The sequence below is a fragment of the Myotis davidii genome, unplaced genomic scaffold (assembly GCF_000327345.1).
Source record: "Myotis davidii unplaced genomic scaffold, ASM32734v1 scaffold281, whole genome shotgun sequence".
NCBI classification, from domain to species: Eukaryota; Metazoa; Chordata; class Mammalia; order Chiroptera; family Vespertilionidae; genus Myotis; species Myotis davidii.
In genome coordinates this window covers 4,897,601-4,916,629 of record NW_006293784.1, presented here as the reverse complement: position 1 = coordinate 4,916,629, position 19,029 = coordinate 4,897,601, and the positions used below count along the sequence as shown (strand labels likewise).

Genomic DNA, 19,029 nt, shown 5'->3' with positions numbered 1-19,029 from the left:
ATATATATATGTAAAGTGTGCGTTCTTTTCATGTGTTTGCCTCTTACGCAACTTTCTCTGAATAAAAAGGTCTCAATTCCAGGTGGGAAAAAGGTAATGACACAGATCCATAAAAATTTAATAGAATGGGATGTTTTCAGGAAATTTTGTGAATTGGGGAAAAATCCCCCCTCCCCCAAAAAGCCCCAGAAGAAATAGAACAAGGATGAGTATGTTTTAATAAAAAAATTTATTATGATTATTTACACCTCCTTGATAAGCATATAAATGTAAACTTTTATTGTTGGCTTTATTTCACAGATGACTTATCCAAATTCAGAGCTAATACCATCACGTGAGTATACAGGTAGTGAGAAAATTTTATTATATTCACAGAATATACATACACGTGCATTCAAAATGTGTCCCTCCTCCTTAAGCCAGTGGTATAGACACTGCCCCGTTGACCCTGCTTCTGCTCCGCAGGTGGACACTGGACTCTGTGATGTCGTCCACATGCTCCTCACTCTTCTTTTCCTTCAGGCTGTTGATGAATCTCAGGGTGATTTCATCCCACTCCTCCGGCAATAGCATCAGCAGAAATCCAATGCAGATGATGATGGTAGCAGCCAGGCGCACGACATTGAAGATCACCTCCTGCTTCAGGAGATCCACAGCTAAATAAGAAATATCAGGTCAGTCACTGTCTATGACTCGTTCTAAGCTTTCTTAAAAAGAAAAGACCAAAGTTGGTGCTACTTCTAGAGATTTCCAAAGGTCTTCCTTGTTCTTTCAAGCTCATCTTTCCTTTTTTTATACCATCATCTGTAGCATTCCCTTCCTTTGCTTTTCATTCCTTCTCACTAAATCATACTTATCCTTCAAGACCCCTATGATCTGATTTCATCACCTCTGCAGCTTTACTTCTTAGGATTTCCCCTCTGCATCCCTTCATGTTTCTCCAAGTTTCATTGGCCCACTGAAGATTTTACAAATGAGCCAACCTGTTAATGTCTAGGTCTTTTGCACATGCTGTTCTTTTACAAATTTTCAACTGAGGTGAACTTCATGTAACATAAAATCAACCATTTTAAAGTGCATTTAGTGGCATTTAGTGCATGCACCATGTTCTACAACCATCACCTCTGCCTGCTTCCAAAGTATCTCCATCACTTGAAAATGAAACCTCATATTCATTAAGCAGCCCCCTAGTCCCAGCCCCCAGCCCCTGGCAACCACCAATCTACTGTTGGTTTCTATGGCTTTACCTATTCTGGATATTTCATATAAATAGAGTCACACTCTATGCGATCTTTTGTGTCTGGCTTCTTTCACTTAGCATGATGTTTTTGAGGTTTATCCATGTTGTGTCATGTATTCATACTTTCTCCCTTTTACTGGCTGAATAATATCCCATTGTATGTATCATGATTTGTTTATCCATTCATTTGTTGATGGACATTTAGGTGTTTCCACGTTAGACCATTGTGAGTAATAGTGCTATTTACATTCATGTACAATGATATTTTTTGAGTCCCTGTTTTCAATTTGGGCGTAGGTACCTAATAGTGGAATTGTTGTTCATACACATGCTGTTCTTTTTCCATGGAATGCCCTTCCCTCTTCATATCCACTTCATCCAGCTAACCCCCTTCCCCATTAGATCTCCCTGGTTAGGTTTTTTGCAGGGAGCCTTCTTGGTTGCCCCTCCTGTCAGAGCATTCAATACATGCCTCTGTCAAAGCACTTCTCTCTACATTGTATTTACTCGATTCCTTTTGTCTCCCTCTGTTAATACATAGTCTGAAATCAGGGACTATGCCTTATTCAGGATGTATCACCAGTGTTATCAGAGTTCCTGGCTATCCTGAGTGCTCAGAAATCATTTATTGAATGAACACATGGATGAATGAATAAACTTTGACAACTCCAATCCTCCTTAGTATTCCTTTCCTCTGATTATCTTATAGTCCTTGGAGTCTATTACACAATTTGACATTTAATCATAAATTACTTTGTAGAGTTCTAAGTTATTTCATGCATGGAAGTATTATTTTCCAAATGCAGGCATACGCTTCTTAAGGGAACAATAATATCACTTTCCTGTTTCTTCTACAATCCTGATCACATAGTAAGTGCTCAAGAAACATTTCTTTTTATTTTCCTGAGACAAAGAAGATGGCTACCCAAGGCTTGGAATCATAGAATTTTAAAGTTAGAAGGACTGTAGAGTCATCCAGATAACCTACTTCCAATACTTGTTCCACTGAAAGATTTCATTAGAAAGATTATCCCTGAAAAAAATAGCTTTTCCTCTTGTCCCTGAAGTGAATCAAATTGCTTTTTTCTATATCTATATGAGAGAGCCATCTGCTGTGCCCGCGGGAGAAGCTTCCCCAGCTCCCCATGGGTGGTCTGATGGGGAGCCAACACCCTGTGCATTTCCTACACTTTCGTTAGTGACGTTTACTTGAGAGTCCTATGCTGGGATGCTTTTTGTTTCCATAGGATTTCCTCTAAAAATACCATAAAATAGGTTGTCAGGGAGATTACATGAAACTCAAATGATACATTTAGTATTTAATTATAAAAGCACAACCAAGTAAAGACAGTGTTTGTAGCTGCAAATTTTAAATCTGCTGCAGAGTTATTCTGTTGTCTGCCACCTTCATATTTAAAAACATCTTCCCAGGCAAGGGACATAATTCACAATTGCTCAAAGAAACAACTCAGGGTGTAAAACAAACACAAGCGGGAGACTTACTGTGCGCATGTCAAATTGTACCAGTACCTGCATTTCCAGGAACGCTGAGCAGTGTTCCAATGGAGATTAGGATCGGGTATGTCAGCACCACGCCGACATTCACCAAGATGTTGAAGACTGTAAAATTAAGGAGGATATTGACAATATTGGAGGATAAAGGAGAGTTGATATGCTTGGTGCTTTTCTTCTTAACATAAAAATCAATGGCAATGCCTTTTAAACTGTCTGCACCTTTGGTCAATTAATCCCCTGATGTTGGAGATAGATGCATGGGTATCTCTCCTGAAGTAGTCTTATTCTTTTCTCCTCCTCTGCCACTCTGGTTGCCTGAGCTCTTGCCAATTGGTTGACAAAGGGTGCATGGAGCAAATGCAAAGTGGTGAAATGATCAATTCACTATGCTGTCATACTGCACGCAGTGGAGTGTGACGACCTCGCTGCTTGGGGGAGGGCCACAGGGTGCAGTCTGGGTACCGGACAGGTGGTACCCAGCCCGAGCAGGCTTGCTCAGGAGCATGTCCAGGCCTATACGCTGGAGGAGGGCTACTTTGCAGCAAGCTGGAGATCATGTGCACACAGATGGGGCCACGAGTCAGTGAAATTTTGATTGTTCCCAGTTAGACTGGTTTTGGCCAGGAAATCATCTAGGTACTTTTCATTAGGATGTTTCATCTTATGGAAACACTTTTGTTGATTTCTACTGAAATTAGCAGAGGTTATGACAGGTCATAACCACATATTTTTGGCCTTCAAAAGTAGAATTCAAAGGACCAACAATTAGTATCTGATTATTCTCTTGTTGCGTTTCCTGTCTTGCTTAAGACCTTCCCTTAGGGGTCTGGGCCAGAGTAGAAAAAGAAGACCCTGTGCCTATGGGGAAAGAAAATAAGGGCATTTTTTTCCTTCTAAGTATTACAGTGCTGCTTCAGATTATGCTTCCGATGATGTCACCTTGATAAAGAAAATCATGTGAGGGTTGGCAGATGTCCTGCAGGCCAAGACTTGTGGGTAAATGTGGAGTGGGCAGAGGGGGCTATCTTAGGTGGTCTGAGGAGAGAGGAGCAGAATGAAAACAATTCGATTCTGAGTAAAGGGCCTGAGTCTTGGGGGTGGGGGTGGATGTGTTCAACTGCTTGGCCAGAGAAGAGCAGGCTTATTATTTTTCAGTTTCCTCTAATATCGAAGTACAGCAGGAGCACAGCCTGAAAGTAGGAGCCCCTAGTTGCTCAGGTGAAGCCGACACTCATATAGGGAATTGGGAAAAAGAATATTAAAAGGAGTCTGGGTGGCCAAAACCGGTTTGGCTCAGTGGATAGGGCGTCGGCCTGCGGACTGAAAGGTCCCAGGTTCGATTCCGGTCAAAGGGCATGTACCTGGGTTGCGAGCACATAATAAAATATATTTTGAAAAAAAAAAAAAAAAAAGAGTCTGGGTGACTTTTTCTTGGTCATTGACTAGGTGCAGCCTACTTGGCTGAGCCACCAAGCCCAGTTCTGCCTTCTTGCCCTGCTTTGTGAGGGTTTGTTATCTCAAATTCATTCTCTATACACAGCTAGAATGAGCTGTGTAAGCTGCAGATGTGAGGCTGTCATCTCCCTGCTGAGAGATTAGTAAATGGATTTTAAATTCAACCTGTTCCACCTGGCTTCCCAGGTCCTCCATACCCCACTTCCCTCCTGAATGTCCTCTCCTTCTTTTCTTCCCCTCCTCTTCCTTCCTTCCTTCCTTCCTTCCTCCTTCCCTCCCTCCCTCCCCATTCTGCCTACACTGGGTGCTCCAGACATTTTGAACCACTTTGGGTTCCTTGAATGAGAGTGGCCCCCTCTCCCTTGCCTGACACAGCGTGGCACACTTGGAGCACAGTAACATTATACAGTGCATCGTGAAGCATGACGAGGCTACTTGAAGACCAGTGGTGATCACAGTGGCTGGGCCTCCGGCTCACACTGTAACCCATAGGAGGCACACCAGTTGGAGAGCTCCAATCTAATCAAGCGATAGCCTGCAAAGAACCTTCTAGACATTCAATAACATGAACCAGCCCTAGGCAAGTTTGGGAAACAGAGGTCAGAGGTACCCAAGGGAATAATCTAATATGATAACTTAACTATCCATGGGAAGGTCAAGTGACATAGGGAATAGAAGGCAGAGCCTGGGGTCACTCACCCAGCCACATCCCCGCCATCCCACAGAGGCAGCCCCAGGGCAGAGCTGCGAAGGAGGACCAGTGCTCCACCTTGGTGAAGTACAGGATGACGGGCGTGAAGGAGATGAAGACTAAATTGAAGAAACCCAACGTGGAGACAAAGTGTGCCGCTTCGCCAAAGTTGGCACTTCCGAGAAACATCTTAAACATAACCTGGAATGGGAAGGAAACTCTTAAGCCACACTGTCCGAAGTCTGGCTGCATCAGAAAGGCAAGGTCTGCTCATCGGCCCAGGGAACTGACTGGCCCAGTGTTTATCCTCCATATCTTACCTGCCATCTTCTTATCTCCTTAACTCCTTATCTCAACAATGACATCTAAGGCGTTATTGAGATAAGGAATGAAAACGCTCTATAGCCTTCAGATGAAGCAGCGAAAGCCATAAAACAAATTCCTTGTGAGGTTGGAAACTGCTGGGATACTGCACTCTGTGTTATGCACACCATCAGTGATGGGTATAGGATGAATAATAAACAAAAGCAGAGAAACCCTGAGAAATCTTCTCGATTGAAATGCCGTCAATTCTTCCCTTCCAGCCTGGGATCCATTTCACTCTTATTTTGACAGATACTGAAAATTATATTGGACAGAGAGAGCCTGTCATTATGTGCTGAGAGAAATAATAATGATGCCTTGGATTTACAAGTACTTTTCTCTCAGAGCTTAAAATATTTTCACAAACATTGTGTTTATTCTCCAGATTAACAATTCTTTTTTTTTTTCTGGGTTCTAAATCTGTGTACGGAGAAAGATGGGCAGGAGGCATGAGTGGTCAACCTAAAGTCACACATCAGTCTGGGGTGGGGGGGCTGTAGTGCTCGGGAGGGGCTTTTTAACCCCTCTGCTTCCTTTATTAACCCTCAAACAGTGGAGAATGGAGCAGATCTTTTCTAAGGTGCACATATAATTTTGTGCATGTCAGTCAATATTACCACTCCCTGAATGAAGCCATCTGAAACACAGTCAGGAGAATGACAGATATTGCTTTTAATTTTAATTGAACTTTTTCTTTCGAGAGAAGAAGTCAAGAGACCTTAATCACGTGCTACTCTTTGGTCACATTAGACACCTCAGTGGAGTCTCAGTTGGGGGCAGGTTAGACACTAATGGCGATTGAGTGAACACTTGTCAAGTTTGTCACACAGAATCAGTGGGCCAAGAAATGTCAGTATGGAAATAGACTCAGTGTCCTCTGCGCTGCAGGGCTGGTGAATAATCAGAACAGGCATCCAGGAGAGTTGCAAAGGGCATTTTCTGCCTTTCAGAGAGAATTTTCTCACTGACACACCAAGAGAGATGAAAGTGCAGTAGTCCTTTAGCTACATCCAGAAAGTTGGCTCTGAAATGTGGAGCTTCGGGGAATAACCTTTGAGGCCTGCTCCCTTAGTCCTCACTTCTGAAGTTAAGGGCGATGGCTCTGAATAGAAGCTTCATTGATGACAGGCAGCTCCAAGGGAGAAAGAATGGTGAGGACTTAGTGCAGACCCAGCGTATCCTTCAGAGAGGAAAAGAGACTTTTCATTTGGCTAATAACATGAGCTTCTGTGGCACAGAGCTGATATGTAGTAAAAGGTAACCTCTCAAATGACAGTCTGTTTATTATTTTTAATACCTCAATTGGAGTTAAAATAATGGCCACTGGTAGCAATTAAAGAAACATAGAGAGAAGAGAGGTCTTTCTCAGCCCCTACACACCTGGTTGATGATTTGGGAGGGCTGGGGCCAGGGAGCAAGGGCTGTGGAGTTTACAGTACAAGTTTAACTTTGGCTCTATCATTTCCTGGTTGTATGACCTTGAGCAAGTTACTTAATGTTTCAAAGCCTTAGTTTCCTCATCTGTCATTCAAACAATATTAACACACCAAATGCAAAGAAATAAAATTTTTGATGACTCCATACTCCAGAGCAAGCAATTGAATACTTTATGGAAGTTGCTAAATGCATCCTCCAACCCAGTTCCTTCTTTGAAATGGAGGAGAAGCACCTAGGTCTCATAAGGGTGCATTAATACAGGTGAAATTTTCTGGCAAGTGCCCAGCATTAGCAAGTACTCAGTAAATGGCTTTTATCATGAAACCATCTTTATTTTTTCTAGTCAAGATTTTCTTTGTCCTTCCTTACTTTATTAAGTCTAAGCTACAAATCACAATAGACTACACACGTACCTTATATAATGCAGATGTGGAGGCTGAGCCCACTGCAAATGCCACTCCGATGATCGAGTCAGCATGGAAATTATCTGCATACGCCATCATGACAATGCCCGTAATTGCCATTATTGTGGCAACTATCTGTCGAATAGAATGCAAATAAATTAAAAAAACAACTGATGATTCTATATCCCTGAGTAAGCAATTGAAGACTTCACAAAAGCTGCTAAATTGCTTTCTGAAACCCAATTACCTGTGTTCATCTGTGTTCAATTGTAGAAGGGTCAGTATTAACAAGAAATCGGTATACTCATGAGACATCCAGGCAGAGGATGTAAAAGCTGCTCACATTCAAATCAAGGACTAATAATTTTATTGTGATTTTTTAGTTCAACTTCCTAGAGATTTATACCCATATTGGTGATATAAGGTCAATAGGAAATCAGTTCTATCTAATCTTTTCATCTATACTGTATTCTTTTTCTTCAAATATTTTAGCATACATTTTAATCAGCCCCTTGGATCAATGCATGTTTCTGAATACCTCCACATAATGAGGATTTGATTAGGGAGATATATCAATGCAGCTAAGAGGCAACATATAGGGCAAGGGGAAAACAGAAGTAATTTCATAATCTTTATAATAAAGAGCTAATATGCTAATGGTTGTGACACCCTCACGTGTAACAACTGATCAGCAGGTGTGGGTGGGTGGGGACTTGCAGCATTGGGGGCTTGCGTCACACCATCACAATCCATCACCAGGAGGCCTGGGGCCCAGTGGAGGCCTCCATGCGGCAAGGCCTGGGGGTCCCTTGGCTCCATGTGGCAAGGCCTGGGGTCCCACAGTTCCACGTGGCACAGAGGCGGGATCCCCAGCTCCAGCCTACCTCTTTGGGGCAATCCATTGAGGAGCCCCAGATGGGTGGATGGGGCCTACCTCTTTGGGGTAATGGATCACGGGGCTCCTGCACTGTGACAGGGCACAGGACAGGCTGGGGGACTTACCCCTGCCCCAAGTGCACAAATTTCGTGCACCGGGCCACTAGTAGTTTGTAAGGAGCAAGCTTGCACTGTCACTTGGAATATCAAATGGAGGCCGGTTCTTCCTTTTGTTCTCATGTAAATTAAACCACAGAATGATAATTTTATTTAATTATTCTAGAGCAGTGATGGTGAACCAGTGACACGCATGTCAGAGGTGACACACAAACTCATTTTTTTGGTTGATTTTTCTTTGTTAAGTGGCATTTAAATATATAAAATAAATATCAAAAATATAAATCTTTGTTTTACTATGGTTGCAAATATCAAAAAATTTCTATATGTGACACGGCACCAGAGTTAAGTCAGGGTTTTTCAAAATGCTGACACGCCGAGCTCAAAAGGTTCGCCGTCACTGCTCTAGAGTGTTAATTGCATAAAGTGAAATGTTCATAGTTTGAGTGCAGTGATAATGGTTTACTATAAATCGATATGATGCTTGGTATATTTAAAACAGGAGTTTACCCCTTTGTGAAATGCTGGTTTGCCCTTGTTTCTTTAATTATCTTGAACTTGAGCAATTCGGGCATTTTATGGGTAGTCTCACCAACTTTAAAACCAAGATGCAACTTTGTCAGAAATTTAAGCGTATGTGACGATTAATTTTGTCAGTCTTCAGTTTTGAGTATTACCAAGTAAATCAATTCTCTGTAGGTAGCTTTTTCACATGTGATTAATGTTTGGTTTTTTGGGGTTGTTTTTTTTTTTTTTTTTTTGCCCTTTTGAACATTATTAGTGAATTCTTTATTACAACAAAATGTAGATCTTTAACATATAACTGCAGACTTGCTCAAGGCCAGCACAATGTATGTTAATGATGACACATTTAATTTAGATGCTGCTAAAGCAATTCTTTTGTTAATGACCACCAAGAGCAAGTGCACAGTGGGTTTCAGAGCCAGCTCCATACTAAAGCGTCCTTTATGAAAAACAGCAGGAGAACTTGAGAACAGACGCCGACGTGTCAGCAGTGAAAAACTGTCTTCATAAAGTGTTATCCGGGAGGCTGCTTGATGGGAGGTGTTTCTCTTGCTGAGTGAATATCATATTCTCTGAAGCTTCCAGGCATGTGTTCTAGTTAGTTCTATGCCTCAAACTATGGGGAATAGAATTTAATACACACACCATGAGGTGTCAAGAAAATTTTCTAAACAAGGAGCCATAGACTCATAAGTAAACATGAGGAGGGGGGTATCTAGACCTGGAAATTCTGTGAGGGCTATCATTTTCTTCGTTTTGCGGATTTACAGTTCAGCCAGGGATTTAAGAGGTTTCTTTGGGAAGTCTGATTTCAGAGAATGAAAAGGCTCTTTCGACGCTGGCATCTTCTGATTTGTTTTGTGTTTAAATGATGTCCACGGGTTAAAGTGTTCAGGTGCACACACAGATCTCCCCGTAAGACTGAACTTGTAAGGTAATAAATTTGAATTGATATTTGCGGGGGGGTTTTTTGTTTTGTTTTGTTTTTGGCCAAGCATTCGTTGTATTTCTTGGTCAAATAAACAAAACAGGGTTAAAAGAACACAGTGTTAATCCTAATGAACTTTAACATCCTGTGCTGTTTCATATTTAAAATTACTAAAAGTATTCTATCATATATAATTCTGGGTTTAGGGAATTATGAAAACAACCAGCCCAAACAAACAAACAAAAAGCACAAAACAAAATCACTGTCTAGAAAGGGATGAAAACAATACTGTTATCCCTAGGATCTGGGCCTGGTTGGAAACTATTCTTTTTCTGAGTCGTCCATTAGTAAAAATTTATATACATAATATTACTATTATAAATTTTTTCTCAAGGTAGAAATTAGATATGGAAAAAGATTACATAATTTTTAGCAATTCAAAGTTAGAACCATGGTAAGCCTGTTTGAAACCTCCATTACATTTTATATTCAAATGCTTGTGAAGATATTAGGCTGGGCCACTTAAATTGACATATCAATTACAGCGGTGTCTCTTTCAATTGCCTTCATGGAGAGAAGCATTTTTCACTTCAGGGGGTCAGACAACACTGTTAGTTAAGTTCTAAAACGTGAAAATCTGAATATTTGAGATGTTAGAAAAATTCTTCTCTCTGGTATGAACAGCCATTTATAGATTAATCATTTATAGGTTATATAGGTTTCCTGGGGAGAAAGATAAGTTAAATTATTTTCCACATTTTAATTTAAATGCCACCTCTATCCGATAGAATAGGTTCTCTATGGCCACGTTTTAAAAATTTTCCTATCTACACAGTTGGAATTAAGGGAAGGGATCTCGGCTAATCTAGAAAATGCAGGAGAGTATTGGGTGGAAGTTGCTTTTGGAGCGTCGTTTGGATAGTCCCAGAGTGGCACTGCTTGGCTCCATGGGTTCAACTCTTCAAACTTCCAGAGAACAAATAACACAAGCACAGATCTGCGTCACATGCATTTTCAGAATTAATCAGTCATTAAGGAAGGATTAATAGTTTGTTCTCAACAGAAAAACTCAGACGACTCTTCTTGGGCTCAGGACACGGAAACGTGCCTGCAGGAAGCCAGTGCCTTAAATATTGTGTCAACAGCGCTCATATGTGCACAACCACACGGTGCAACACAGAAATGCATCCAAGCGCTTGAGTGTGCACATGAAGGACTCTTGTGCTAAACTCGCACCACCGGCTGGGGCCACCCCCTTGGCTCCACAGACACTCGGCTCTCACAGCCTATTCTAGTTCCAGCCCATCACCAGCCAGAGGGGTCTAACTAAGATGGAAATCCCACCACTACCATGACCTGAATCTGTTTGGCGTGAGAAGGTTAGTAACCAGTGACCATAAAACTGACAATGCCTCATTCTTAACTTTCTGACCCTCTCTGCCCTCTCACATCATGCTGAGCCCATTATCCCAACAGGCCACATGAGCAACATCACCTCAGGAATGGTTACCTTCCTTTGCAAGTTCAACGGCCTCTGAGAGCCTCAGCATCAACTTGCAGGGCCAATTGGAAGGACCAGGAGGCTGTTGGAGCCTGTTCCTGAAGCCCAAGAAGGCCAAAGGCTAACATTTGGTGATTTCACTGTGCTGCAGACCACCCGTGACCCTGCATGAAAGCTAGCTTCTTCCACCTCTTAAAGAATTCATTTGTACAAAGGCTAGAGAAGCATCTGGCTTTTGGCTGTTTTTGTTTTCTCGTATAGTCTCCCCCCCACTCCCCATTTTGGCTCGGGCCCTCAAAAATTGCAAGGGTCTGGCCCTTTTCTGAATCTTCATGAGGATTTCCAGCCTCATTACATTCACTGTGTTTCCCCTTGATAAGTGGTTTCCGGAATTATTATTTCCATAACAATATCAGCCCTTCTAGGATTCAGGGTACTAAGATGAACCTTTAATTGCTCCTATTTCTATTTGTAACCCCAACATCTTTCCTTAATTTACCTTGTGGTCAACTGTTCCTGAAGCTGGGTGGAGCATGGGGGAGGCCCAAGCCGATAGCAGCCTCTAAAGTGGAAGGCCTCAAAGCTGCCCTGCCAGCAGGGCTGTACTCAAGTTCAAGACTAAAGGTCAGCAGCCGAAGGTGAGATACCCATCAATGGCTTGGCCAGTGAGACCTGCTCCGATGGTTATCCTATTTTCTCTGATTATATTTAGATAGAATATTTTCAAGAAACCATGTCTATATGAAATCATAAAACATATTTACATGTTACATTTAGGCTCCATGAAAAGAATCATCTGTTTCACTCAGATCCAATGAAATTGGTCAGGATTTGAAGTGAGAAAAATGAAAGAGGTGGGCAGTCTACTGTGTGTGTGACGGTGGAAGGTGGATCCCCAGAATTGGCCAGACCCAAGGGGTGCAGAACCTACAACCAAGATTCCCACCCCCTACTCTCTGCCACACATACACATCTATTTTTATATGAATGAAATCCATCTGAAAATGATCTCAATGAGACCAAGATGGAAAGAAGGAAAAGAAATGACAGAAAGAAAGACTAAAGAGTGTGGGAGGTGTGGGGGTGGTGGTGGTGGTGTATAGAGTGGCTCTATTGACTACACCTTGATGAAGGGGTTATGGATTCCTTCTGGAGATAAATCAGAGCCCCCACACTTCCTGTATTCATAAATAATTTTCCCCCCAAGAGGGGGTTGAAAAGGATGAGTCTTACTGTCCATCCTCAACTGCCTGCTTGAGGAACCATCAAGGCTCTGGACAGAGGATTCTGCACTAACCTGAATGGACAGCGACTGCATAAATGTCAACCAAAGACAAGATGGAAATGAAAGGTTATCTTGAATCATATCTAAATGCATGGTATTGGCACAAATAAGCAGCAGCTCAGCTCCAGTGTCCTGATTTAGAGTGCTCTGGAGCCCAATTTTAATTTGGAGAAGTGCAGTTTAAGCAATGAGAGATTCACTCTAACTGACATACTCCAGTTGGTTCTTGGCACATGTAGGAAAGGCTCCAAGGGAGCCACAGTTTGTATAGGGACCCAATTATAGCTAGAAAATATGTGGGTGCCAAGCTAAAGGGACATGTATTCATCTCCTAAATCTGCTAAAAAAAGAAACCTGGGGTGTGCTGAACCATTTACCACCCATCAATTTTCTTCATATGTTCAAGGAAATTTTAAAAAATAAAAGAACAAATTAAATTAATAATATGAAAAATAAGGGAAGGGCAAGATCTGAAAGAAAATATTTTAACTTTCTAGTGTGACATTTACTTTTCATTGGAGGGAAATAGATACCAGCAACAGAGAAGAAAAACCAACCCAGTGGCTGTTTTCTTTAAGGAAAACCCTTTTTTATTAAGGTGGTTTCTCTGCCTCTCATGGACTGAAGAATGCTAGCTACCCAAGGAAAGATCTCGGAGATGGGAAAACACCCATTTTCACCAAAGCTCAAGAACTGGATTCTCACCAACATCTTTGCAATTAAAAAATGATCTTTTAAAGAACTAGATTAATTCCCATGGGATGATCATATATCAGCTGTAAGCAACTATTTATGAGTTTCCTAACACACCAGAGTTTATCAGAAAATTGGTTGAAATGATTTCATAACAGAAAACTAAATGTACAACAGAGTACCTTTCCATCTATAAGTCAATCAATAGTCCAAAGAAACAAACTAGTAAATTATTTATAATACAAAATTAGTTTCTATGTGAGCATTGATAATTCTGGCCAACCGTTGCTCCAGGTAAAGCCATCTTTACTGATATTATAACTTAAGGCATCCTTCATTCTGTTCACGGTGTTATTTGACATAAAAAACAGGCCATATATTTCATCTTAAATGTAATCATTCTTGGGGTCGAGCAAATGGAATTATAATCCAAAAATGATTTGTTCCTAAACTACTGAAGCCACAAGAATCAGTTAGAAATATTAATTTTAATCTGATGAGCCTTTAACTACTTAGAAAAAGAGAAGTCCAAGTGAGGTGGCACTTACAGGCTGTGCTTAGATTATTTATGGACGGGGCCAATAAAAGCTGTGTTTACGCTGTCAGTATTCTGTTTGCCCTCCTTTAATTTCTCAAATGACCTAATTATGCATGTTCTCAATATGTCTTAGGAGGAAAAGAATTGCTGAGATTGTCAAAAGGCAAAATGCTGAATGCGTTCTGGTGCTTCTCCGGTTCCCTGGCCTGATTCTGGGCATCATTAAAATTACACCTTGACAATCTTCTGAAACATGGCTTACACCCTTCCCAGTGCTTCACAGTGAGAAGAGAAGCATTTCCTGTCATTTAACAAGAAAAGTATCTGACTTCTACCAGCGTGCCTGACACTAATGCTTACCATTTTGCCATCTATGATGTCTTACTTTGTGTATATATTTATAACAATTACTTATGGACTCCTCAACATTTTTCCTATCAGGTCTTATTACTTACAGATGCTGTTTAGTTTCCTGAGGCTACTGTAACAAATTTGGTGACTAAAACCAACAGAAATGTATTCTTTGCCAGTTCTGGAGGTCAGAAGTTTAAATCCAGCAGAGCTCTGCTCCCAGGGGTACCTCTAGGAGAGAATACATTCCTTGCCTCTTCCAGGTTCTGGTGGCTGCCCCAGTTTTCCTGGGCTTGTGCCACATCACTCCAAAATCTGTCTCTGTGGTCACATTGTCTCTTCCTCTTCTGCGTGTCTCTTCCGTGTGTGTCTCTCATAAGAATACTTGTTGGAGCCCTAACCGGTTTGGCTCAGTGGATAGAGCGTCGGCCTGCAGACTGAAAGGTCCCAGGTTTGATTCCGGTCAAGGGCATGTACCTTGGTTGCGGGCACATCCCCAGTAGTTTTTTTATTTATGTTTGAAACAACTTGGAAACATTAAAAGTCCATCCCTTCAATGACTTTAATCCAGTGGTTCTCAACCTTCCTAATGCCGCAACCCTTTAATGCAGTTCCTCATGTTGAGGTGACCCCCAACCATAAAATTATTTTCGTTGCTACTTCATAACTAATTTTGCTACTGTTATGGATCATAATGTAAATATCTGATAGGCAGGATGTATCTTCATTGTTCACGACCCACAGGTTGAGAACCGCTGCAGGCAGATTTACCAAATCTGTGATTTAAATGTTATACAGCTGAGATTTTTTTGTTTTTTCTTAAAAGAACTCAAGTAAACATTGACCCTTCTGATGCCTTGAACTTGCATCAGTAAGTTCCATAGTTAGATGCATTCATTCACTCTAATGCAATTGGTTTTCTCACTGGTCAATCTAATAGTCAATGTATTGACTTCCTTTTGGTATTCAGATGCTACTCTATTTCCCCCTCTTCTGACAAATTCTCATGGTTCATCCATGATGGAAGTAGAAAAGAGAAACATTTAATAAACATGAGTTCATTTACTCTATTTTCAAATATCTTTTGAGCCCCTACTTTGCCCCCTGCACAGGGCATGTAACCTGTGCAGATGCATAGAGCCCCATGACTAGAAGGGCCCCATTCCTGGTTTAATGGCCTGCTTGGTTTAATGGTTTAATCTTGAAATTATTCATACTTTTTAACAGGGAACCCTGCATTTTATTCCACCCTGGGCCCCACAAACCATGTAGCTCCTCCTGAATGGAGCAGTGAGCAATATAGGGAAGGTCCCTGCTCTCAAGGACTTGTCAGGGTACCTGATGGTGAACAGCCAGCACCAGTGCTCCATGTATAAAACATGAAGCTTCCCTTTGGTGTCACATCTAAGATTAGCTGGTGGAATGTGTGGGTATATTCTAATGGCATCATGGGCTGATTCAGTTTCTCATCTTGTCTTCTGCCATAGCTTCCTACTTCTTGTTCATGTCAATCTTTAGTCCTGAATTTCTGAGCAGCATCTCCAACGATACAACCAGAATTTGCTGATTGGCTATTTTTAAAAAGCTCTCAGGGTTATGGCGATCATAAGCTTTCTAATATAGACAGTAACTTCAGTATTCCAGGGCCCTGGAATCATTGCAACAAGAATAACATTTTGATTACAATCATGGACATCTCTTTCAGAGAACAATAATTAAGTGATGTTTATCTTCTGGGAAAAGGCTATTCATTTACACCTCTTTCTAAAGAATTATTTCCCCAATATTTTCATCATGGTGGCATGCTAGATTATATAAATGAGATCTGACTCCTTAAATTTGCATGTCTTTCAATCAATCTAATATAGACCAAGCATACAAAAACAGTTTTTTAAAATCCATGTTACTTTTGAAAGGAATAAACTCGGAATTGAAGTGGTTGGTTGAAGTTTAATGCAGTTCAGTTAATTTGTACCAAGAAGTACAAGTTGTTGCTTTTAGTTCCATTTCTAGACTAGTCACACGGATACATGGCCTAGCACTGTGCCATCACCAGTGACTTTAACTACTCTTTGTTTATCTTGTCCACTTACACTAATATTAATTAACTCCATCTCTGGGGGAGAGAAACATGAGGAAGTTATTCCAACATATGCTGATTGAAAAAAAAACAACAAAATCATAATCTTTACTGTGGCTAATTTGCTCAGACCTTCTTTCCTAAGGACAGAAGGAGTTGATCATACCCTTAATTCTTTAAAAAAAGAGAACCTATTTTCCATGTTTTAGTGTCTCCTGTTGAAATCAGCTGACTGCCCAATGGAAATCTCTTTATCCTTTCATGATGTTGAAATTGCCTGGGCATCCTAATCCATCTTCAAATCTCAGAACCAATAGGAAAGTTTTACAGAAACTCCATGAAACAAAGCAGCTCTCCTGATCCCAGGATTTACGACCAAGGGCAGCCTCGCGCATTGAATCAAATGTGCCATTACCCTCACTCCCATGAACCTGTCTTTCAGCACGATCCACGACAGCAAGAAGACAAAAGCTTTGTTACAACAGAACAGAGCGGAGACATCCGTGGCTGTCAGCTTCTTTAAAGCCAGTAAGTACAGGTAGTTCGTCAAAGTCCACAGAATAGAAAAGGGAGCAGTCCTTTTAAGAAAGAGCTTCAACGTCAGACCATCTTCCCCAAAAATCCGACTGCATTCCCTAGGAAAGAAAAAGAGGTGAACAGTCAGATACTATTTGTGACATCTTGTGTTGACACCCATTTCCAGGCAAGAGCACAGAACATTCAGGACTCATAGGTCATCTGTGGGACATACTGAACCCAGTCCTGCCACCTACAGGCCACAAGGGTCCCACGCAAAAAAGCCCGCATCTCCCAGGCACAGAGCCAGGCCTCTCCTATCTAGATATGCACTTGGACTACTGGGCAGCCTTTCTGCTGTTGCCCAACAATCTCAGGAAAGCCCAGAGAAATAGAGAAATGTGTGGTTTCTGGGATTATTAGCTATTGAAAAAGAGAAGATTCTTTCCCAAGGGGAGAATGTGGCAGGACCCAGATGGCTGCTACTGCGTGAACAGGCTGCAACTCTCAGCCTCAATATCCTGCAAGGACACACATGGCTTGGGATTCTAGTATTTCTAAGACACTATGCCTCTTTCTAATATATCTGCCCAATTGGCTAATTTCTTTTTATCTCCAGCATTTTAAACCAGAAAAAAACAAAAAAACAAAACAACAAAGAAAGTAAAAACAAAACTCAACTCAACTTTACTATATACAAACATTTGGCTATTTTGGAGGAATCATCTGGATTCATTGTGCAAAAATAGTCACTTCAGTTAAAACTTTGATTTGTTTGATTTCTGACTAAATTGATTATTTAGCACAAGGGTCTATTTTAACAAGAGTGTTTAGGCCAGTGATACAAACGGGCAGTAATGGAAGTGATAGAATAACTGCTTATTTGGCTATACACTGAAAGCAGGCTTGCCACTGGGGGAATTCGGCTTTATTTTTTCTCTCAGTTGTTCACTCAGACGTGTATTGGGCAACTATCACATGCCAGGCATTGTATTTTCAAGAGTAATATAAGTGTCTTGTTCAAAGCAACAGGTTACTAATGTTTGCACATTTATAATGAAATATATATATACATGGTTTCAGTTGGTACTACTGGTAGTACTAGTTTTTCTTCTAGCATTTTCTGAAGAGAAATAATTGTGCCTCAAAGTATTGCAAACCGAAGTAATCCTTAGCCATGTTAGTCTCATAGGAACGAAGCAGGAGGACCTCGTGGTGGGGGAGTGACAAACTGGCGAGGCTCTAAGCACAGGGTGTGGCCTTCAACGTAAGTCTCATAGAAAATATTGCTGAGAATGCTGGGAATTGCAAACGAGAGATCCCAGGAAGGTGAAAAATGCCATTTGCACACATAGAAACTGTGTAGTGTCATGCAGGAGACCACCAAAGAGAAGAATTTTCATAAAACGAAAACACGATTCTCCAAAGGTAAACTTTACCTGGAAAGACACAAAACTTTAGTGAAGGGACTAAGTAACCCAAAGGCAAAGCCTTTGTAAAGGAAACACAAATGACATGTGCTCACACACACAGGAAAATAGATGGTCACTCTCAAACCCTACCACCACGGAGACACATAGAACAAGCAGCCGTTCCCACAGAACAACCTGGGCACGCAGTTTGTATTCTGTATTTTCAAGGCATTTGCTCCCAGAGAGTCTGCCAGGGAGAGCTAGAGTTGAGACTTGTAGGTTAATCCTAACATCTACAACTACTAAATGCTTTCAATATACATATTTATGGAGAACCTCAACAAACCCATTTCTGATTAAAGAATGTCTTTTCTTATCACTGGCCCTAGCCAGTGATGGTTCCTCCTTCCCAGAGCCCACCACCAGGCTGGGTTGAGTGCCCTCGAGCAAAGACTTTGTATACACGCAAGGGAATGTTAGACCCCTAGGGGGAAGACCAACGGAGGCACATGGACAGGAAGAGTCCCTCCCCACCTACGGAGACCACCTCCCCTTCCAAGCAAAGCACTGCTGTGGGAGGGCCCCCACCCTTGCCTGAAGAGACCGTTCTTTTCACCTGGCTCACCCTGTCCCCCAGCTATTGACTACCTAATCGTTCCATTCTTTTTCCCTTTTTCTCTCACTGCCAACCTTCTCTTCATTTGTCACTGCTGTTGCAGGAATAAAAAATGCTCTCCATTCAAATACCAGGTCACCCGTGTAGAACCTTCTGCTATTTAAGCATTAAGGTGCTAAGAAATGCAAAGACTATGCAAATCAAAATGACATTACGGTACCACCTCACACCTGTCAGAATGGCTATCATCAAATCAACAAATGACAAGTGCTGGTGAGGATGTGGAGAAAAAGGAACCCTCCTGCACTGCTGGTGGGAATGCAGACTGGTGCAGCCACTGTGGAGAACAGTATGGAATTTCCTCAAAAAACTAAAAATGGAACTTCCATTTGACCCAGTGATCCCACTTCTAGGAATATATCCTAAGAAACCTGAAACATCAATCAGAATGAATGTATGCACCCTTATGTTCATAGCAGCACAACT

General features: G+C 41.4%; 1 protein-coding gene across 1 annotated transcript in view; it reads right to left on the bottom strand.

Annotated features, from left to right (window-relative positions):
• Positions 1 to 201: 201 nt before the first annotated feature.
• Positions 202 to 19,029, bottom strand: part of SLC35F4 (solute carrier family 35 member F4) — a 28,592-nt gene continuing 9,764 nt past the window's right edge. The window contains exons 4-8 of the mRNA XM_006767725.2: positions 16,415 to 16,634; positions 7,115 to 7,240; positions 4,910 to 5,102; positions 2,771 to 2,860; positions 202 to 656 (exon numbers count right to left, since the gene is read on the bottom strand). Of these exons, the coding sequence (XP_006767788.1) occupies positions 415 to 656; positions 2,771 to 2,860; positions 4,910 to 5,102; positions 7,115 to 7,240; positions 16,415 to 16,634 (871 nt within the window). The 3' untranslated portion in view covers positions 202 to 414. The remainder of the gene's footprint in view (positions 657 to 2,770; positions 2,861 to 4,909; positions 5,103 to 7,114; positions 7,241 to 16,414; positions 16,635 to 19,029) is intronic.